General features: G+C 33.7%; 1 protein-coding gene across 1 annotated transcript in view; it reads right to left on the bottom strand.

Moving 5' to 3' along the window:
* Positions 1-956: 956 nt before the first annotated feature.
* Positions 957-24,418, bottom strand: part of C2H14orf39 (chromosome 2 C14orf39 homolog) — a 52,894-nt gene continuing 29,432 nt past the window's right edge. The window contains exons 11-18 of the mRNA XM_060003428.1: positions 20,053-20,138; positions 19,908-19,963; positions 16,811-16,872; positions 15,581-15,753; positions 14,176-14,181; positions 13,749-13,887; positions 9,802-9,859; positions 957-1,153 (exon numbers count right to left, since the gene is read on the bottom strand). Of these exons, the coding sequence (XP_059859411.1) occupies positions 957-1,153; positions 9,802-9,859; positions 13,749-13,887; positions 14,176-14,181; positions 15,581-15,753; positions 16,811-16,872; positions 19,908-19,963; positions 20,053-20,138 (777 nt within the window). The remainder of the gene's footprint in view (positions 1,154-9,801; positions 9,860-13,748; positions 13,888-14,175; positions 14,182-15,580; positions 15,754-16,810; positions 16,873-19,907; positions 19,964-20,052; positions 20,139-24,418) is intronic.

Raw genomic sequence — 24,418 nt, 5'->3', positions numbered from 1 at the left:
TTTTCTGGGGAGAGCAGACCAGGCCTCACAAGCTGGTCTGAAAATGGTTTGATAGAGCAGAGAAGGGAGACTGGCTTTGGGTTTTTATGGTGGTTAGGGGTGAGCCATGGCAAAAGTTCCTATACATGGTTTGAACTTCCCACTGATGCCAAAGAAGGAAACACCTGTGCTTTCTTACCAGCTTGACCAGATGTGGGGCAGAAGGGGAAGAAAACAGGGTGAGGCTCAAAATCTTTCAGCAGTCACACATCAAGATATGGATCAGACTCTTTATTTCTTGATAACTCAATACAACTAATTTTAAAAAGCACAAATACAAAGATATTGAGCAATTATGTTTATATAATTTCATCAAATTTTAATTATCTTCATTTAAGCTATATAATTGACAAGCAAATACTACATATAAAACATAAAGGTGAATTTTTTGTTGAAGACAGGAAACAAAATTTTAAATGTTCTTCAAAAAAGTTTAAGCAAAAATATTAATGGTATCACAATTAATGCAACCAACCAATTTTCAGAAATTACTCTAGCCTTTCACATTTAATTTCCTTCTACTAAAGCTATTAGAATAAATGATAATATTTTAATTTTTGTTGTATTAGAAGAAAATAACACATTTTATTCACTATCAATAACATAAATTCTTTGAGATCATTATTAAAGTACCACTCTTTTACTGCAGCAGTGAAGCATAGGTTCTGTATGAATATAACTTGCAAAATCAAAACCAAAATAAATAATGATAGTTAATGCTGCAAATAAAAACAAAAGTAGATGACACAGTCTTAATTTCCTTCAATATTTAAATAAATATAATCAAATAATGTTACTATGGTAACCATTTCTTTAATCAACAAAAGAAAGTGGTCTTCATAGTTTAAGTAATAATGTAAATTTCTGCCCTAGATGATTACAGAGTAGTAAAATAATTCAATAAATTAGTAACTAGTTCAAAATAAAGTAAATTGTGTGGTATTTTGTGAGGAGGATGAAAACTCTTTTTCAGAAGGTGTTGAGTTTTGATCCTGTTCAAATGGAAACGCAAAACTAAAATCATCTCTTCCAGCTCCCAATGTATGAGTTGAAGAGTCCAATGGAAAAGAAAAAGTAAAGGTATCTTCTCCTTCTGGTTTCCCAAATAAGTTTCCTGAGGAAGATAAATATTACAATATCATGCTATTCATGTTACATAATATGATTAATTTGGTTATAATCTACCGAATTACAGTATACTGCACACAATAAATAGGGTAACATTGAATCACATACTTAACTGTTTTTCTCTTATGTGTAAAGCATTGTCCTTTGTACTGTGGAAGGTTAAACAGGTCCAAACTTAAACCCCACTTACATGCAATTTGAATTCAAGTATATAAAGAACTAGTATATAAGGTAGATAGAGGAGTAATAAATGTCAAAAGGAGAGAATAACACAGAGGAACAGAAATAGGTGTACATAGGAAATATAAGGGTAACAGAAGTCAATTCAGCTTATCAGAACCATTGAGAAATAACAAAGAGTTATTAAAATGGAATTAATAAAGATGAGCTTGTAAAGACTGCTGAACTTCCAGCTATAGGATCTGGACTTTATTTGATAGATAAGATGAACTCATTAAAAGTTTAAAAGCAGAAGGGCTTCCCTGGCGGCGCAGTGGTTGAGAGTACACCTGCCGATGCAGGGGACACGGGTTCGTGCCCTGGTCCGGGAAGATCCCACATGCCGTGGAGCGGCTGGGCCCGTGAGCCATGGCCGCTGAGCCTGCGCGTCCAGAGCCTGTGCTCCGCACGGAAGAGGCCAACAGTGAAAGGCCCGCGTACCGCAAAAAAAAAAAAAAAAAAGTTTACAAGCAGAGATATGACAAGATTTGAACTGCTTTATAAGGATTACTCAGGAGAGAATGTGTAGAAAGCCTGGAACAGGAAAATGTTTAGAAATGGGGCTAACAGGAAAGAGATGATGAAAGCTTGGCATTACCTACAATCATAGAAAAGGGAATGGAGAAAGAAATGCTGGATTTGAGACATACTGTATAAGTCAAATTTATTCAACTATTACTTATTGCATAACTACAACATACTGTTTATGGCATTGTTCAAGGAAATTGACAGAACAGTGAAAAGGATTTCACAGTTTTAAAAGGAATTTTTGAAATCAACTTTACATAAAGAATTACTTGGTTAATGATCCCCAGAATTGCCTTTAAGGAAAAATATTGTTTTTCATTCATTATATTATTTAAGACTACAATTATAAAAATATATTTTCAACATCTTAATTAGAATTTTTAATTACTATTAAACAATTTCAAATGTACGGTAATCCAAAGACTTACTTGAAATAAGTCTTTTAAAGCATCTATATTTTTTCCACAGAGAACCAATTCAATTAATATGTTAAGCAAAACAATTTACTTTGTGCCACTTTGAAATTTCATATATTTTCAAATATCTCAGTTATTTTACCCTAAATAAAGCTGAGCCAACCAGCAATAGGGTGGGTGGGTAGATGGATGGCTGGAGGGATGGACAGATCAGGATGGACTGATCCTTGGGTTCTTCCTCTCTCCCTTTCTCACTTCAGTACATATCCATAAGACTTAAACAAAGGAAAACAGCTATAACATAGCTATAGATCCAGAAAGAACTAAAAATCTTGAATCTCCCTTTGAAAAATGAATTTGACATTATTTTAATTTCAGAACAAAAGAAGTTCATATGAAGTCCTCATAAAACTCCTGTGATCACCTTAAATAAAATAATAGATTACTGTACAAGATTACTGTGTAGTCTAGGTGCTGTGGAGAATTCAAAGGTAAACAAAACAAGAGTCCCTGTCCTCAAAGAACCTATGATTAGAAAAGATTTTATATATATTCATAAATAATGACAGTATAATAATGGTATAGATACAAAAAAGTATTTTAAAAAAGACATTCAGGAAAGTGAAAGAGCTTTTTTTTTCAAAATAGAAAATAAATTTTATTTCTATGATAACGATGACTAAAAATTCAGAAAAATATCTTAAAAATTTATAATTTGTGATAGTATGTGCAGAAGTCATATACCTAGAAATAACCTAATTAAATATGGCTACTTTACTTTTACCATGTTTTAAAAATGACTAATGGAAAGTCAATTCCAATTGCTGTCTGTCTGTTGTTGATCTGGGAAGTTTTCATAGACTCAGTTACTAAGTCTTCAGATAATATCCTCTTTACTTTCTGTTAGGCAACCAGAGCCCCAAGTTGTACAGCTTGGGGAATAGTCTTCATCTAGGCCCTTTTAGGGAGAGACCTTTTTGGAATGGAATGTCAAAGGGGAAAAATAAAAGGTTCTGTGGAAGAGAACTTGGTCTTGAAAAGATGGTTAGAAAGTGATAGAAGTTGAGGATTTCAGGAAGAAAAAGTGGGTAAGAAAGTGTGGGCAGATTTGGGATGCAGTGAGTTCTTCAGTATGGCTAAAGTACAGATTATTTTTATAGGAGAAAAGGTTTAGGAGCTAGGTGAGAAAACTGGGAGCATAATTTGCTACTCCAGGGGAGCCACTAAAGGTATTTATTTAACCAGGGCAATGAGATGGCCAACATTATGCATAAGGAGAGTAACTGGGGTATGATCTATAAGTAAGCTAAAAGGATGAAAAGACCAATCACAATGTTACTGCAATAGCCCAGGTGAATGGTAATAAGACTTTGAAATATAATGATTTCCATATAATGAAAATAGAAAAGAAAATAAATATTTCAGAGAGAGAACTGATAAAACTTAATGACTAGCTGAATGTAGTCACAGGCACAGAAAGAAGTTAAAATTAACCCTGAAGTTCTGAGTCTTGGCAACTAGAATAATGGAGAGACCATTAGGTATATCAGAAAGAGAACAAGTTTGATTTCAGATATACTGAGTTTTTAATGTCAACAGATGCCTTAGATATAAAGAGATATCAATTATACAATTATAAATAAGGTCCTACCAGACGACTTCACTGGTGAATTTTACCAAACATTTAAAGAAGAATTAATTGTCAATCTTTCTCAAGCTCTTCAAAGAAATCAAAGAGGGAACATTTCCAAACTCATTTTATGAGGCCAGCATTACCTTCGTACCAAAGCCAGAAAAGGACACCACCAGAAAAAAAACTACAGACCAATATCTCTGATGAATATAGATGCAAAAATTCTCACTAAAATACTTGCAAACTGAATTAAGCAGCATGTTAAAAGGATCATTCATCATGCTCAAGTGGGATTTATACCTGGGATGCAAGGATGGTTTGATGTATGCAAATCAATCAACATGATACATCACATTAATAGAATGAAAGAAAAAATCATATGATCATCTCAATAGTTGCAGAGACAGCATTTGACAAATTCAACTCATTCATGATAAAACTCTTAAAAAATTACGTATAGAAGAAACTCACCTCAACATAATAAGCATAATAAAGGCTATATGCGATAAGCCCATAGCTAACATGATACACAATAATAAAAGATTGAAAGCTTTTCCTCTAAGATCAGGAGCAAGACAAGAGTGTCCACTCCCATTCAACATAGTATTGAGAGTCCATGTCAGAGCATTCAGGCAAGAAAAAGAAATAAAAAGCCTCAAAACTGGAAAGTATGAGGTAAAATTATTTCTATTTGCAGATGGCATGATTTTATATATAGAAAATCCTAAAGACTCCACCAAAAACTTGTTACATCTAAACAACAAATTCACTAAAGTTGCAAGATACATAATAAACATCCAAAAATCAGCAGCATTTCTGTACGCTAAAAAGGAATAAAGGAAATGATCCCATTTACACCAAAACAATTAAATACTTAGGAATAAACTTAACCAGAGAGGTAAAAGACCTCTACTCAGAAAACTACAAGACACTGGTGAAAAAAACTGAAGACAGAAATAAATGGAAAGGTATCCCATGTTCACAGAAAAAAATTGAAGACAGAAATAAATGGAAAGGTATCCCATGTTCACAGATTGGAAGAATTAATATTGCTAAAATGCCAATACTACCAAAAGCCATCTATAGATTCAGGATGATCTCTATCAAGATTCTAATGACATTTTTTACAGAAGTAGAAAAAAAATCCAAAAATTTATATGGAACCACAAAAGAAAAGCCAAAGCAATCCTGAGAAAGAACAAGGAGGGAGGCATCACACTCCTGATTTCAAGCTATAGTAATCAAAACAGAATGGTACTGATATAAAAACAGACAAATAGATCAATGGACCAGAACTGAGAGCCCAGAAATAAACCCAAGCACACACAATTAACTGATATTTGACAGGGGAGCCAAAAATACTCAATGGAGAAAAGATAGTCTCTTCAATAAATGGTGCTGGGAAAATAGGATATTCATATGTAAAAGAACGAAACTAGACTCACTACCTTACATCACTCACAAAAATTAACTCAAAACAGAGTAAAGACTTAAATGTAAGACCTGACACCATGAAACTCCTAGAAGAAACTATAAGAAAAAAGATCCTTGATATGAGAGTCTTGGCAACAATATTGGATATGACACCTAAAGCACAAGCAACAGAATGAAAAATAAATGGGATTGCATCAAACTAAGAAGCTTCTGCACAACAAAAGAAACAATCAACAATGTGAAAAGACAACTTACAAAATGGGAAAATATATTTGTAAACCATATATCCAATAAAGGGTTAACATCCAAAATATATAAAGAACTTATACAACACAACAGCAAACAAACAATTCAATTAAAAAATGGGCAGGGCTTCCCTGGTGGCACAGTGGTTGAGAGTCCGCCTGCCGATGCAGGGGACACGGGTTCGTGCCCCGGTCCGGGAAGATCCCACATGCCACGGAGAGGCTGGGCCCGTGAGCCATGGCCGCTGAGCCTGCGTGTCTGGAGCCTGTTGCTCTGCAACGGGAGAGGCCACAACAGTGAGAGGCTCGCGTACCACAAAAAAAAAAAAAAAAAAAAAAAAGGGCAAACAATCTGAATGGGCATTTTTCCAAAGAAGATATACAAATGGCCAACAGGTACATGAAAAGATGCTCAATGTCACTAGTCACTAGGAAAATGCAAATTAAAAACACAATGAGGGACTTCCCTGGTGGTCCAGTGGTTAAGAATCCGCCTGTCAATGCAGGGGACATGGGTTCGATCCCTTGTCCAGGAAGATCTCACATGCTGTGGGGCAACTAAGCCTGTTCACCACAACTACCGAAGCCCATGCACTCTAGAGCCCACGCACCACAACTACTGAGCCCATGGGCCACAACTACTGAAGCCCGCACACCTAGAGCCCATGTTCCACAACAAGAAAAGCCACTGCAATGAGAAGCCCGCACACCGCAACAAATAGTCCCCGCTTGCCACAACTAGAGAAAGCCTGCGTGCTTTCTCTGCGGTCTTTCTTCAACGAAGACCTGGTGCAGCCAAAAAGAAAAAAACAACAGAAACACAATGAGATATCTTCTCATACCTGTTAGAATGACCATCATCAAAAAGACAAGAAATAAAAAATGTTGGAGAGGATGTACAGAAAAAGGAACTCTTGGGCTTCCCTGGTGGCACAGTGGTTGCGAGTCTGCCTGCAGGTGTGGGGGACACGGGTTCAAGCCCTGGTCTGGGAAGGTCCCACATGTTGCGGAGCAACTATGCCCATGAGCCACAACTACTGAGCCTGCGCGTCTGGAGCTTGTGCTCTGCAACAAGAGAGGCCGCGACAGTGAGAGGCCCACGCACTGCGATAAAGAGTGGCCCCCACTTGCCGCAACTAGAGAAAGCCCTCGCACAGAAACGAAGACCCAACACAGCCAAAAATAAATAAATAAATAAATAAAATTTAAAAAAAGAAAAAGAAAAAGGAACTCTTGTGCACTATTGGTGGGATTATAGACTGCTAAAGCCACTATGGAAAACAGTATGGAAGTTCCTCAAAAAATTAAAAATAGAACCACTATATGATCCAGCAATTCTACTTCTGGGAATATATCCAAAAGAAATGAAACACTAACTTGAAAAGATATCTGCGCCCCTATGTTCACAGCAGCATTATTTATAATAACCAAGATATGGAAATAACCTGTGTGTGAAATGATGGATGAATGGATAAAGAAGTTGTGAGATATCTAAATATGTATACATGCATATACAAATATTATTCAGCCATAAAAAAGGAGAAAATCCTGTCATTTACAACCACATGGATGGACCTTGAGGGCATTATGCTAAGTGAAATAAGTCAGACCTGTATGATCTCACTTATAAGTAGAAACTAAAAAATTAGAAAAGAAAGAAACCAAACTCCCAGAAAAAGAGATCAGATTTGTGGTTACCAGAGGTGAGGGTATGGAGAGGGGAAATTGGGAGGAGGTGGTCAAAAGGTACAAACTTCCAGTTATAAGATAAATAAGTACTAGGGATGTAATGTAAAACATGATGCCATAGTTAACATTACTGTGTTATACATATGAAAATTGTTAAGGGATTAAATCCTAAAAGTTCTCATAACAAAGAAGAAAAAAATTTTTTAATTGTATCTATATTTGATGATAGATGCTAACTAAACTTACTGCAGGAATCATTTCACAATATAAGTACTTCAAACCATTATGTAACGCACCTTAAATTTATACAGTGGTGTATGACAATTTTATCTCAGTAAAACGTGGGGGGAGACTAAGAAAAGTAAGGTCCAGGAGTTTAAGAGAGTTAGGAGAAGTCAGGGAGGGAAGATATGTATTATAATATTTGAAAATGCTGAAGTGAATGAGTGTCAAATGAGAGTGTCAAAGGGGAGAATGTAAATAGATTTAATATTTTAGATAGTCGCATTTAAAGAATGTCTACAATTGCTGGATTCATTCTGGTCTTATGGCATTTAATAACCATTTATGACAATTCCAAAATTTATGTCTCACCCCAATGAATTCCAGGTTCATATATAAAATTTCCTACTTACTTTCACTCAGATATCTAATATAGGCTTTTCAGTGATAACACTTCTAAAATTAAACTCCTGTCAATCTCAAATCAACTTCTACAGCCTTCTATATTTCAACAGATGTTAATTCCATTCTTAAAATTATTCAGGTCAAAATCTTGGCATCATCCTTCTTTCTCTTAATCCTTACATCCAGTCCATAAGCAGATCCTTACAACTCTACCTTCAGAAAACTTAATAACCAAAATCTGATCTTTCTCACCACTTCCACTGACATCATCCGCACTATTATCAGTTCTCACCTGTACTATTTCAATAGCTCCCTGATCAATCTCCCTGATCTCCCCCACGTTTCCATATGGTCTGTTCTCCGTATAGGAGCCAAACAATTCTTTTAAAACCTGTCAGATCATTTCAGTCCTTGCTGAAAACTCTCCAATAGCTTCCCATCTCAAACAGAGAAAAAAACACCCCAAAGTCCTTAAATGGTCTAAGTGTCCCCTATAGTTTGCTCTCCCTCCAACTTCTCTGATTTAATTTCTTACCAGTTTTTCCTTCCTTATTTTATTCCAATCATATCAATTAAGCTGCTGTTCAATGAACACGCTGAGCACACTCCCATCTCAAGGCCTTTGAACCCTCTGCCTAGAACAGTTATCCCAGTAGCTTGTACCTGCACCTCCTTCAGGTCTCTGCTCAAATGCTGCCTTTTAGTGATGCCTTCTCTGATTCCCTTGGAACACAGCAACTATCTTCCCAATCCAAATACTCCCTATTTCCCTTACTCTGCTTTAGTTTTCTTCATAATATTTAACCCCACAAGTGAGTAGAGTTAACATCAGGCCTGTGCTGATCCAGGCCCACCTGGAAGAATGACCTTGGAGTCTGACTCCTCACAGCACTGTTTTCTTAGAAAATAAGAATTAAGGTAAATGTATAATGATGTATTTGACTAGTCTACTGGGTGGGACTACACCTGAATTAGAGGACCTGTGACTCGGTATATAGTCCTTCCTAGCTTTCAGGTGGGAAACCAAGCCTGCAGCTTTTGTGTGTCAAGGTGATTTACCTGCATCATGCCTTTTGTCCTAGCAGCTTTACATATCCCATGTAGACGAGGTAGCAAAAGAAAGCTTATTATTTGGGTTGCCGGTGGGCCTCTCAATAAGATAAAGACGCTGTACATGCTGTTATCTCCTATCCTGTATCTTTCTATAAAGTTAAGTAAATCTAAGACTAGAAATTGTGACAGTGAGTCTGACTGCCAATTCAAATCCATATCAACTGTTTTTTAGTGCATTACCTTACATATAATCATTGTCTATTTTCAGTTTATCCCACTAGAACATAAACCCTATGAGAATTTTGCATTCTTGTCCACTATTCTATCACCAGAGCCAGAAGTGGTACCTGATATAAAATATACTATATATAAATACATTTATTTTTATATGTTGAATAAATGAACTAATCAACGGATAAATGAAGAAAGAAGGTCCAATAAAAAGTAAGCCCCAGCGAGACAAGACAAAATCCAAAAACTCCAGAAGGGAGATGGGAATAGTCAACAATATCAAATGCTGCAAAGTGACCGAATATGATAATAAAAATAAAATACTCATAATGTTTGATAATTAGTAAGTCATTAGTAATATTGGAAAAAGCAAGTTTTGGTAGAGTAGTGAGAGAAGAAGCTAAATTGCTAAAAAATAATAATAATAATTAGTGAATGGTGCAGAAGTAACGGATATTTTTAAAGAATAAACTGAGTGCCTAAGAAAATCAGAGACAAACTAAACACAAATGGTGAAAGTTAACATGGTTTTATATATAGCAAACTTCAAATCACTTACCAATTTCTTGTTGTGATGAGAGAAGATTTAAATTTCCTGCAGAATAATGTTCATGAAACTGAAAAAAATTTCCATTAAATATTACTCATGAAATCAGTAGAACAGTAGGTATAGCATTTATATTAGACTCTAAAGCCTAGTTTGTCTAATAAGCATAATTAGAGTAGACAAAATTGCAACATTCTTTATAGCGCATTATTGTAATTAAAAAGAGATCTATCTTCAAAACTATCATTGACTTATATTAAAATAAGGTTTATTGATTTGACTCTGGCAATAGATAAAATATTAATAGGCTATATATATATATATATTATACCAAGGATACTTCCTACTTTGGAATATTAATATAACCTAAAATTCTAATTAACTTTGTTTTATTCTGAAGGCCTTTTACAAATCAGGTTGTTGTTACTGCTTTCCTGACTATAAAAATAATACAAAGTATTACAGCTTCATGTCAGTTCAAATAAAGTTTTGCTGCCAAAAGAGTCCATTTTCTCTGTAAAACAGGGTTTTCAAAAAATGGGATCATGAAACATAGTTTTCTGTCCTCTTTTTTTTCCTCTTAACATTGCTTTATGAGCATTTTTCCACATAACTATTCTTCCAAAACCTTATTTTATGGCATTTTATTATTCCTCTAATATGGACATACAATATAGTTTCAATCATGCTTTTGTTTAAAACATTTAGGTTGTTTCTATTTTTTTCTAATATAAATCACACTTGAATATATACTATTATGCACAGATTTATACTTCTTTGACAATTAATAAGGAAAGCTGATTTTCCCAGAGATTTTATAAGGCACTTGAATTTCTTTTTCGGTGAATTATCTATTCACCAAATAGACTCTGTCCATAACTCTATTGAGGCAGTAATTTTCTTGCTGGTACATATAAGCTCTTTATACAATAAAGACCTTAACTGTTTGTGATATTATTGCAAATATTTTATAACACATTATCATTTTGCCTTTAAATTTTTTTAACATATAAAATTTTGTATGTAACCAAACCAAAACCCTCTTTATTTTCTTTTGGCTCTTCTTCCACTGTTTTCATGCTTAGAGAATACTTCCTTCTCTTAAGATCTGGTAAATATTCATGTATATTTCTTCTGAAATATTTTATGGTTAACATTTTAAAATGTAATACATCTATAGTATCTATTGGTGTACAGTGTAAGACAAATGCCTAATTTATCCCCACTAATTTGTGGTCCTATCTATATTGCATTCTAAATTCTTTTGTTTCAAGGCATTTCCCATGCCATTGATCAATCAATCAATCCTTGTACCTTTACCACACTATTTTGATTGCTCTAGGCTTATAGGATATTTTAATATGTAGAAGTGAAGTTCCCCCTTATCAGTCTTCTATTTCATACTATTCTCTTATTATTAAAATCAGTAGGAGCCATAATAATATCCTCTCTTTCATTCCTAATACAGGTAAATCTTATCTTTTTATCTGTCAATCTAGTAAGTTTATAAATTTTGTCAATTTTTTTCAACCAACCAACTCTGGCTTTGCTAATTTTCTCTATTGTTTGTTTTCTATTTCATTGACTTCTTATTCTTCGTAGTTTTTCATTCTACTTACTTTGGGTTTACTTTCTTCTTTTTTTAGCTTTTCAAGGTGGAACTTTAGGTCACCGATTACAGACCTTTCTTCTTTTCTATTAATTTAATTATTTAAATGGTTAATTAAATTATTTAAAGTTATTTTGCTCTCGTTTTGGCAGCAACCTACAGTTTCTGATATGCTGAATTTTCATAACCATTCATTTCAAAATCTTTTCTAATTTCTTCTTTGATCCATGGCCTAAATATTTAGGACTTTCCTAATATCTTATTGATTTCTAATTTAATTCCATTATGATCAGATAACATACTCCGTATAATTTCTATCCTTTTAAATTTATTAGGAACCATTTAATGGCCCAGAATATGGTCTATCTTGGTGAAAGTACCATCAGTGCTTGAAAAGAATAAATATGCTGCAGTTGTTAGATGTGGTATTCTATAAATGTCTGTTAGGTCAAGGGGGTCGATGGGGTTGTTCAGATTTTATATGAGATCTTTCTTGATTGTGTTGCCTAATTCTATCAATTGCTGAGAAAGGAGTATTAAAAACTTCCAACTAAGTTTGTGTTTTTGTCTATTTCTCCCTTTAATCCTGTCAATTTTTGTTTCTACATACACATGTAGTTGAAAAGACCAACTACCTACCTGAAAATTTTTTCACACTGAGAATATATGAAGTTTGTTTAGAATTACAAAGCCAAATTAATTTTTAAACTGCCTTTAACTGCAATTTAAATCATTGCTATCCTGAGATTCTGTTTTATGAACTGATGTCAATTTGAGCCACCTGAGGTTGAAAACATAAAGATAATGGGGGGAACGTTGTTATGCTATCAATACTCAGAATCTTTTAAAAACTGCCTCTGCAAGTGGTATTGGGAAAGTTGGAGAACTACATGTAAATCAACGAAGTTAGAACACACCTTCATGCCATACACAAAAATAAACTCAAAATGGCTTAAAGACTTAAATATAAAACAAAACACCATAAAACTCCTAGAAGAGAACATAGGCAAAACATTCTCTGACATAAATCATACCAATGTTTTCTTAGGTCAGTCTCCCAATGTAATAGAAATAAAAGCAAAAATAAACAAATAGAACCTAATCAAACTTACAAGCTTTTGCACAGCAAAAGAAACCTTAAACAAAACGAAAAGACAACCTACAGACTGGGAGAAAATATTTGCAAATGATGTGACCAACAGGGCTTAATTTCCAAAACATACAAACAGCTCATACAACTCAACAACAACAACAAAACAAACAAGCCAATCAAAAAATGGGCAGAAGAATTAAACAGACATTTCTCCAAAGAAGACATACAGATGGCCAATAGGCACACGAAAAGATGCTTAATATCGCTAATCATTAGAGAAATGCAAATCAAAAGTACAATGAGATACCACCTCACACCAGTCAGAGTGGCCATAATTTAAAAGTTGACAAATTACAAATGCTGGAGAGGCTGTGGAGAAAAGGGAACCCTCCTACACTGTTGGTGGGAATGTAAATTGGTGTAGCCACAATGGAAAACAGTATGGAGGTTCCTCAAAAAACTAAAAATAGAGTTGTCATACGATCCAGCAATCCCAGTCCTGGACATATATCCAGACAAAATTGTAATTCTAAAAAATACATACACCCCTGTGTTCACAGCAGCACTACTTATAATAGCCAAGACGTGGAAACAACCTAAATGTCTACCAACAGATGAATGGATAAAGAAGATGCGGCATATATATATATACAATGGAATACTACTCAGTCATTAAAAAGAATGAAATGATGCCATGTTGCAGCAACATGGATGAACCTAGAAATTATCATACTAAGCGAAGTAAGTCAGAAAGAGAAATACAAATACCATATGGTATCACTTACATGTGGAATCTAAAATATGACACAAGTCAACATACCTACAAAACAAAAACAGACTCACAGATATAGAGAACGGACTTGTGGTTGCCAAGGAGGCGGGAGGGGAGGGAAGGATTGGGAGTCTAGGATTAGCAAAGGCAGACTTTGTATATAGGATGGATAAACAACAAGTTCTGACTGTCCAGCACAGGCAACTATATTCAATATCCTGTGGCGAACCATAATGGAAAAGAATATGAAAAAGAATATATATATATATATACAAAAATATATATATAACTGACTCACTTTGCTGTACAGCAGAAATAAACACAACACTGTGAATCAAATATACATCAATAAAAAATTTTTTAAATAAAATAAATTGCCTCTGTTTTGTACTGTGCTCCAAGGAAGTTTAGTATTAAAGAATTAAACTTTTTGAGGTTTCAGCATACAATTTTTTTAGAAATAAAACTTTAGCTTCTCGTATTACCTGATGTGATGAGATTTCTGAATCAAATACAGAAGAATCAAATAAATTCAATCCAGGAGATCTAGAAGTATAACTCATAAGAAAAGAAAATCCAGGGGATTCCTTTTGTGTTTGACATTCAGTAGCTGTATTTCTATTTCTGATACAGAGAAATAAATCATCAAAATGTTAAATACATATTATTAAATATTGCAGACTGGTAAGCACCATAGGCAATGGCATAGAGGTAAGAATTAGCATAGCAGGAAAAGGGAGGAAGTAGTTATTGAAGTGACAAACCTATGGAGAAAAAAACAAACCTATGGTTTTGGGTGGAGAGTAATATTAACTAAAGTAGAATAATCAATTATGAAATGATAATAAAGAATTCCTACTAAGAATATACTGTCAGGCTCTATTCTATGTATTTTCATTATCATTAATTTACTTATTCCTCACAATAACCCTATGAGATATCTACCATTATTATCATCTCCATTTCAGAGAAGAGGATTTTGAAGCATAGGAAGATTAAATGATTTGCTCAAAAGAATGTAAGTGCCAGAGTTGGGATTTGAATGTAGCAACAAAGATTCAAAGTCTAAGCTCTTAAGCCTGATGCTATACTGTCCCCAAGATCTTGAAAGCAGTCACAAAATTTTAGTCTTAATGAGAAGCCAGCCATGACAGATTGCTTCATAAGGGAGTTAAGTTATAAAATGATTTGGGAAAAATAATTAGACAAGACAGTATATAACACGTGGTTAAAACATGAATTCTGGAGGCAGAACTGCCTCGGTTTAAATCTCAACTCTGCCACCAATGAGTTGTATCACCTGTGATTCTATTTCCTCATCTATAAAATAAGGATAATAATGTACTTGCATCTCATAAAGCCGTTGTGAATATGAAAGGAGCAATATTTATTAAATGCTTACACATAGTGTTATTAAGTGCGTGTTAAATAATAGAAGTCTGAAGATACTTCTATAACTCTCTCCATGACCATTAATGAGTCACTTTACAGATTGGTTTTCTCATCCATAAAGAGAGGTTTTAGTATACGATTGCCACATACTTTTACAGTTCTCAGATTTGATGATGAGTTCCACTTTGAACATGCTGTGTTTGAGTCAACAGCATGACATTCATATATAAAAATCTTAGTAGCAATTTAAAAAACAGAGTAGAACACAGGTGAGAGATTCCTGATGAAGTGAAATCTGTTTAACATACATTTTAGAAGAATCTCAGGGTTCAGATTTAAGAAAAGATTGAACTAAACAGAGAGCTTGAATGCAGCACTATTTTCTTGGCTGTAAACTACAAATCTGTATTTTCCAAAGTTAAATAATGATGTTACAGATATTTATGCCTACTAAGGTTACTTAAAAGAATGGTAACTCTTGTTTTAGACACTATAACATTAAGGAAAAATGACTGCTGGAACATTATTCAATGATGTACACAACCTACCAAATGTGATAGTAACTTTTTAGCTCGACGTTTAAAATTTTTCCATACATTTTTTATTCTTCCGAAAATCTTAAATCTTATACTATTGAACTTGATAAGTACTCATGATCTAGTCCACCTTCAGCTAAATGTTTCAGGGAAAATGGGGAAGAGGATCTATGAAACGAGATGGCAGAATGTTTATAACTGTTCCAACAGAGTGATAGGTACATGAGAGTTCATTATACTTACTCTCTCTCTCTCCTTTGTATATTTGAAATATTCCATAATAAAAACTTTTAAAAGTTACAGGTATTAGGCATTTTACTATTCCTATCAATTACTTACATAACTCAATATGTAGATTCTTTCATTATAATTACTAATTAAAATCTTACATTTCAAATGAGGGGGTTTTAGGTAATTTCTCCACAGAGTCAGGTGTTCTCACAGCTTCAGGAGTCCTTAAAAATAAAGGAATTTCAGGAGTTCGTGGAAAAATCTCAGCCCTTTCTTCTACTTCATCACTATTACTTTCAATTGGCTTTCCCAAATGTTTGGCATATGTAACCTGCAAATTCAAAGTAACAGAAAACTATAAAAATGAATGTTATTGCATTAATAAACTCATATATGTAAAAATATGAGGTTAAAAACATCCTATTAACATACGATGTTATCATTTCATAGACAAAATAAGTAAAATAATAATAATTGGTGAAAGTGATATCAAAATATATCTGTTCAAAAAACAGGAAAATAATTATTTTTGATTTTCCAATTTTTCTTTTCTTCCCAGCTCTATCTCACCTACCCCTACCTGAAAAAGTAACTCATAACCAGGACATACTCAGATTGATGAAGAAAAATGGTTAGGAATGATTTTTCTTTTAAAATTTCCACATCATGCTCTGGGTCAAGATTTGTATACGATATCCCCTTGAAAGAAAAGAGCAATCTTGCTCTCACTTCTTATGTTCTTTGCACTTTTTGCCCTAATAAATTCATTATACTACTTTCCCTGCAAAGATTGAGAACTTGAATACTAATTTTCCTTTATATCATTTTGTAGGCTTAGGAATATGATTTCTCAAATGTTTTGTTAACAAATCCCATTACGGAAACAGTTTGGGTCCCTCCAGCAAAAAAATGAAAATGTGCTTTTTACCTGTATTTCTTTACAGCAGAATACTACTCTTGTTTCTCCTGTCTTATCCCTTAGTAGCTACGGTACATTGCCTACACCTATCATCACTAAAGCTTTCCACTATTAAAAAATATTTTGAAGATACTTTTGTGGCAGCCTGGGCAAATAATTCAATCTTACCAAACAAAATTGTTTTCTTTAGTTATGATTTAGTTGTTGTGGTATCAATTATATATAGTCAATTATTAATGACAATTTTTTGTGTAAATTTTCATGTAAACTTTTTGTGGCTTCATTTTTAAATCTGTAACTCCTCCAAGGGATAGAATCTGTAACATCACAGCAACTTGATTACCAAACTAATAAGATCTAGACCTCACATAAATAATCTTCATTATACCAAATTGAAATTAAAATGGAAACAGAATACTTTAAATTGTAATATTTTGCTTAGAAATTAGAAACCAAACATTTGACTTACTTGTGAAGTACATTTTGATTCTCTCAATTGTTTTACCGTCTCTTTATCTCCACACTCAGCATCTGTTTGTTATATGAGAACAAAATATATTTTCTGTTTGTAATTTAATTGTAAATAAAACATATTATCCAAACCATATGAAATTGCCAATATTTAACTATTCTGGGTCTATAAAAATGGAAATTTTAGGGCTTCCCTGGTGGCGCAGTGATTGAGACTCTGCCTGCCAATGCAGGGTACACGGGTTTGAGCCCTGGTCTGGGAAGGTCCCACATGCCGCGGAGCAACTAGGCCCGTGAGCCACAACTACTGAGCCTGCGCATCTGGAGCTTGTGCTCCGCAACAAGAGAGGCCGCGACAGTGAGAGGCCCGTGCACCGCGATGAAGAGTGGCCCCCGCTCGCCACAACTAGAGAAAGCCCTCGCACAGAAACGAAGACCCAACACAGCCAAAAATAAAATAAATAAAATTTTTTTAAAAATGGAGATTTTAGATAGTTCAACCCAATACATAAAGAGAATAAAACCTATATGAACAGTTTAACGAACGAAATTATAAAGAGAACACCCCATGTAACCACCACCTAGGTAAAGAAATAGAACATTATGAATTCTCCATAAGGCCCCATATTCCACATATCTTCCTCCTCATCGGTAAACACTAACCTGACTTCTGTAATAATCAATACTCTGATTTGCTTTATACAGTTTTATCACCTAAGCAATATAGTTTTTTTTCCTGTTTTAAAATGTTATATGATGAAATAATAATACATTTGTCGTGCTTTTTTGTTTAGTATACACTTATGAGATTCGTTATGTATTGTTGCATATAGACATAGTTTGCTTCCTTTTACGGATGTATTCCATTGTACAAACACAATATATCTATCTATCCATTCTATTGCAAATGGACATTTGGGGTGTTTCTGCTTTGAGGCTATTACAAACAATGTTGTTAACATTCTTCTATATATATACTTGTATATATGTACTTGTATTTCTCTAGGTATATACCTAGGAATGGAATTACAAAATATAGGGTAGTGTATCTTTCATTTTACCAGATGTTAAACTATTTTCCAAACTTTAGTTTTGAAACTATTCACCAATTTTTGTTGTGGCAGCTAGCCATCCTGAGCTATCCTAGGAAATCATTCGATTTCACCAGACAAAATTACTAGTTCCAATTATAATTTAGTTATATGACAATATATTTCATTTATAAATGACAGTCCCTACCAATAGTTATGAGAGTTCTAACTGTCCTACATTCTCATCAACATCTACTATTGTCAGACTTTCCGAATTTTGCTCATCTGATGGGTGTATAATATTTCACTGTGGGTTTATTTTTCAGTTTCCTGATTTGTTGAACATCTTTTCATGTTTATCTGCCACAAAAGTTTCTCTATTTGAAGTGCCTATTCATTTATTTTGCACATATTTCTTACTGGGTTGTCCATATTTTTATTCTTGGTTTGTAGAAGTTTTTTATACATTTTTGGAAACTAGTCCTTTGACAGTTTTATGTATTGGAAATATATTCTCTTGCCTCCCATTCTTTTCATAGTGTCTTTTGATGAACAGAAATTCTTAATTTTAATATAGCCAAATTTATCAATTTTTCTTTTATGATTTGGCTTTTTAATTCTTTTTAAGAAATTCTTTCCTATCTTGAATAAATGTTTCCCTATTTGGTCATCTGAATGTTTTATAGTTTTGTCTCTTGAGTTCAGTCACAGTACTATTTTCACAACATATTAACTTCTTCAAAAGATAGGGTTGGAGATTGTTGAAGAGTCTTTTCTTCTTGGAAGATAATTATATGCCTTCTTGGGTGTGAAGCCTCACCATACATGCTCAATGGCAACTAGGACTATGCCAGATACATGCATTTCCCCATATATCTGTATTAGGGGGTATATTGTTCCTAGAGATTATCTGTTCCTCCCTTGTCTAACACTCTGTCAGCTTAGCATATATAGAGGATTATAAACAGGTGAAATATATCACCTGGGCAGATAAGATATAATTCTTTTCTCCAGAAGAAAGCAGGAAGACTATCCATCTGCATTAAATAAGCATATTGTCTTGGTTGAATCCTATATTGAGAGTGAGAGGAATAGACTCATAGTATATTATATGACCATTCTGAATGTGCATATATTTGCAGAAAACTACACTGTCAGAATGAGCCATTTTTTAAATTTCAAAATAAGTCAGTAATCCACATGCTATAGACAAGAAGAGGTAAAGACTTTTATATAGCCTAATGAATAGAATAATTACTATGCGTTATTGGGCTACCAAAAAAAAAATATATATATATACATATCTATGTGTCTCTATGATATATTATATATTTTATATATACATATACATACATGTATACATATACATACACATATATACATAGAGACAGAGAATGAGTCTCTGTCTCTCAAGGGTGCATCAAAGTTCCAATAGCTAGTTGATTCTAGGATAAAAAACTCATACATATATATTCTGTGACCTTTCTATGATTTTATTCAAAGAAAATAATCCAAGATAATAAAATATTTATATAAAAGAATATAGTAGCGTTATTTATAACAGCAAAAAACCTGGAAATAACAAAATATTCACTGTGAGAGAATGGCTAAATAAATTACAGCATACCGATGCAAAGACCTATTATAAGTCATCACAAATAAAATCTATTTAATGGCATGGAAAAATATCCTTAACAGTACATCAAGTGGAAAGAAAAGGATACACAATAATATACATAGTATGCTTCAAATTTGGAGGAATAAACTAAAAGAACAAAACACAGATATGCATAGAAAAAAATATAAGAATATACAACAGTATTATGTAGTGTCAGTTATATCTGGGTGGTCATATTTTTGTTTCTTTTATATTTTTCTCCATTTTCCAAATTTTCTACAATAAAATGTATTTGTTTTATATTTAAGAAAAATGTATTTAAAAACCAGGCATGCATGGTCAGTTAACCAGAGATGCAACCAATACAAATAATTTATTTGACTAGTATAAAAACCTGATATAACTTGTTACTACCATTTCTTAGGAAAAATATAAACAGCAAATACCTGTATCTCCCTTTTCCAACCATTGATTGCAATCTGATTGTTTCGGTGGAGTTAATCTAAAATACAATAAACAAAATTTTTATATTATTTACTGAGCGATAAATTATTTCAGAAGTTAAAGCATTTTCTTATTTTTAAAGGTTACCTGAACTGCATAAAATTTTGTGAACTTTTAGAAGCTGTAACATGTGAACACTTTGAATGGTTATTCACAGCAGAGTCATTCAATACCTGAACAAAAGAAATTAAGCATTAGAATTGACTACACAAAACAACAGAATGTTTTGCTTGCCATGGATACTCAGGGCTCTCCAAGAACACTGTCATCTTCCTCATCCTCACTGTTATTATCAACATCAACAACTACAAACAAAACATTAAATTAAATGAAACAACTACATACAAAACATTAAGTCAAACACTGGGAAACAAAAAAGGTTTAACTCTCAAGGAATTTGATGTTTTTGAAAAGTATAATAACTATGCCTGATAGTATTTCTTCATTTAAGGTAAACTTTAAAATTTTTCTTCCTTATTCATGATTAATCAAGTGAATCTTACCATTTTCTCAACTAATAACCTGATGTCTGTGTCTCTCCATCCCCTATAATCTCACAAATTGACTATAGGAAAGGAAAGCAGTAGGTTAAAAGATTAAAGCCTGAAACTTTCTTTTTAAAATATGTATGACAAAGCTAATATTTCATTTTTAACTTTATTTAATACTAACATTATTTATTTATTTTAACATCTTTATTGCAGTATAATTGCTTTACAATGGTGTGTTAGTTTCTGCTTTATAACAAAGTGAATCAGTTATACATATACATATGTTCCCATATCTCTTCCCTCTTGCGTCTCCCTCCCTCCCACCCTTCCTATCCCACCCCTCTAGGTAGTCACAAAGCACTAATACTAATATTTAAATCGCTACTTTACTAATGTTTGTATTGTCTGTTTCAAGTCTTTCATTCTCCCTGAGTCACTCATTTTGAAGAGTCACTGATTTTTCTTATTTGACCTGAAATTAAAATACCTTTAATAGGAAAGTTTATCCATTTATATTTGTTATAACAGCCACTGGTCTTAACTCTGTCATCTTATGTGCCTTTAGATCATAAGAAAAAGACCTTGTCCCTCAAAGAACACTTGGCCCTTAAAGAACAAGTGTTGTTACAGTTTTGATGTATGTTTTTTTGTTTGGTTTTTTTTTTTTTTTGCTGTACGCGGGCCTCTTGTGGCCTCTTCCGTTGTGGAGCACAGGCTCCGGACACGCAGGCTCAGCGGCCGTGGCTCTCGGGTCCAGCCGCTCCGCGACATGTGGGATCTTCCCGGACCGGGGCACAAACCCATGTCCCCTGCATCGGCAGGCGGACTCTCAACCACTGCGTCACCAGGGAAGCCCTTGATGTATGTTTTAAACAATATACATGTTTGTATATTCCTCCTGGTACAAGTATTTGTACAAGTATTTCAAGTAATTGTTTAGAGTAGGTGCCAAGAAGTGAAATTGCTGAGTATGTGCATTTTTATTTTTAATGAGTACTGTGAACCAGTCCTCTAAAGCAGTTGTCCCAAATTATACTCCCACTGGTGTTGACTTCACTAGACATTATCAAATGTTTTAATGTGTGCAAATCTGACAGGTGAAACCAGGTATCTCATTGGTTTAATTTGCATTTCCCTGTTCTCCTGAGGTCAGGCATCTTGTTATGTTTAGTGACCCTTAGTCTTTCCTTTTATGTAAGCTGACTTATCCTCTGACCATTTTTATAGTTTTTTAAATTAATTTTTAAGAATTATTATGTATTTTTTTGTATATTATACATTACAGATACCAATCCCCTAAGTGACAATTCTGTCGCTCTTTTAACTCTGTTAGTGTCTTTCACCATACAAAAGCTTTTTTATTTTGATATACTCCATTGATCAATTTGTCTTTTATTGTACCACACTGTTATAATAACTGCATTTTGATAATGTTTAAAAATGTTTGGGAATGATGAAAATGTTCTGAAATTACAGTGATGATGGTTACACTATCTTGTGAATATACTAAAAACCACTGAATCGTACACTTTAAAACAATCAATTTTATATGTGAATTATATCTCAGTAATGAAAGTTTAAAAATAAACATTTTAGGACTTCCCTGGTGGCGCAGTGGTTAAGAATCTGCCTGCCAATGCAGGGGACACGGGTTCAAGCCCTGGTCCGGGAACATCCCACATGCCGCGAAGCAACTAAGCCCGTGTGCCACAACTACTGAGCTTGTGCTCTAGAGCCCGCGAGCCACAACTACTGAGCCCACGTGCCACAACTACTGAAGCCTGTGTGCCTAGAGCCCGTGCTCCACAACAAGAGAAGCCACTGCAACGAGAAGCCTGCACACCGCAACGAAGAGTAGCCCCCGCTCGCCCCAACTAGAGAAAGCCCTCGCGCAGCAACGAAGACCCAATGCAGCCAAAAATAAATAAGTTATTTAAAAATTAATTAATTAAAAAATAAAAAAAACATTTTAATATCTGGTAGTAAGAGTCTCCCTAACATTCTTTTAAAAATCTTTATTTAAAATCATTTATTAATCTATTAATATAGGAAATCATATTGTTAGATTTTTCTTAATGCTAAACAATCATTGTATTCTTTGGGAAAACCAAGGTTAGTCACAATATATTACTCTTTCAATGTTACATTGCAAAATTTGGTTTGCTAGTAACTTATTTAGGATTTTTACATCTATGTTCATTCTTGAGACTTACATACCATAATTTTTCTTTTCTTTCACTATCCTTGTCCTTGCTATCTAATGGATTATTCATTTATCATTTGTTGGATAGTTTCCGACTCTTTTTATACTCTGGAATTGTTTGTATAAAAAGATTATTTAATCCAATGGTTCTCAGCTGGGGGCAATTTTGCCTCTTAGGAGACATTTGACAATGTCTGGAGATATTTTTGATTGTCATAATTTGGGGATGAGGTGCTACTGGACTCTAGTGGGTCACAAGACGACCCCACAACAAAGAATTATCTGACCCAAAATGTCAACAGTGCCACTATTGAGAAACTCTCATCTAATCCTTAACAGTTTGGTAGAATTCAGCTGAAAAATTGAGTCTGGCATGTTCTGAAGGGCATGTGTGGTGGAGGGAAAAGGGAGGGAAATAAGGGAGAAAAGAGGGAAATAGGTATTTATATACACTTCCATTTCACTTACATCAGTTTCTTCTAAGTTATTGATCTATTCATGTTTTTCTTTTTCAGTCTATTTAGCAATTTATATTGTGCTAAAAACCTGTCCATCTTACCTAAATTTTCAAATTTATGGGTATTTGGTTTTATAGTATCCTTTTAGGACTTAGAAAAGATGTCTTACATAAGTGTAGAGATATGCACCTTTCCCCCTTTTTATTATTTTCTTTTGTTGGGGGGTATTCTCTTTTTTCTCTACACTTGCTGAAACTTATTAGCTTTTGGCTATATTAATTAACCCAACTTTTAAATTTCATTAATTTCTACTTTCTTTGCATTTATTATTTTATTTCTGTATTTTGAGTTAAGCTTTTCATACTTTGAGTGCAACTTTTCATACTTAAAGTTCAGCTAATTTTAATCTTTCTTATTTTCTAGTATATTTGTTTTCAAATATAAATGTCTCTCTGAGGACCAATTTGGCTACTTTTCACAGGTTTGGGTTTATAGTATTCTTTTAAGTAGTTTTTAAATTCTATTTTGATTTCTTCTATAACCCAAAAGTAATTTCAAAGTATGTGAATTTCTTTATTCTCAGCCAAATAGTTTTTTGAGGAGAGGGCTATGTTTTCGTTTAACTTGTATTTTTTTATGCTGTGGTTAGTGAAGAGAGCAGCTTTTTAGAATTGGTTGAGATATTCTTTTTGTTCTAGTAAATAGTCAATTTTGGTGAATACTGCAAACAAAATTTAACTGAATTTTGTGTATGTTGGGTAAAAAGTTTGCTAATTGTGCTACTCAGATCCTCTACATCCTTACTTATTTTTCATCTATTTGATTTGTTCTTATGACAGAAGCTGCCAGTTTTCTATCCTATCCAATATCTACATTTCCTTTGTGTTGTGATTTTAAAAGCAAACAAACAAAAAACCCATCATATTTCTCAACCTTTCTGCAGATAGAGGTAGCCATGTTACAAAGTTCTGGCCAATGAAACATTAACATAAATTGTTTAAGAAGCTTCCATAAAAGATCCCTAAAATGAGGCTGACTCAACTAGCCTTTCTTCCCTTCTTCTTTCCTGCCTAGAAGGAAGATATGATGACAAGTTGTAATGGTTAGCTTCTGACCATGAAATAACCTTGAGGTGAAAGCTTAGCATTAAGGATAGCAGGGAAAGAAAACACCAATGGAGCTTGAGAAATGATGACATTGTGGAGATGGTGCCACAATTTCCCTCTTCAATACAATTCCTTTAGAAATGTCTTACCGTTTTTGGTCTACTGGGTACAGAGATTGGTATTTTCAAGTATCTT

The sequence above is a fragment of the Delphinus delphis genome, chromosome 2 (genome assembly GCF_949987515.2).
Source record: "Delphinus delphis chromosome 2, mDelDel1.2, whole genome shotgun sequence".
In the NCBI taxonomy this organism is placed as follows: Eukaryota; Metazoa; Chordata; class Mammalia; order Artiodactyla; family Delphinidae; genus Delphinus; species Delphinus delphis.
The sequence above is the reverse complement of the archived record's forward strand: the minus strand, read 5'-3'. Positions and strand labels throughout refer to the sequence as shown.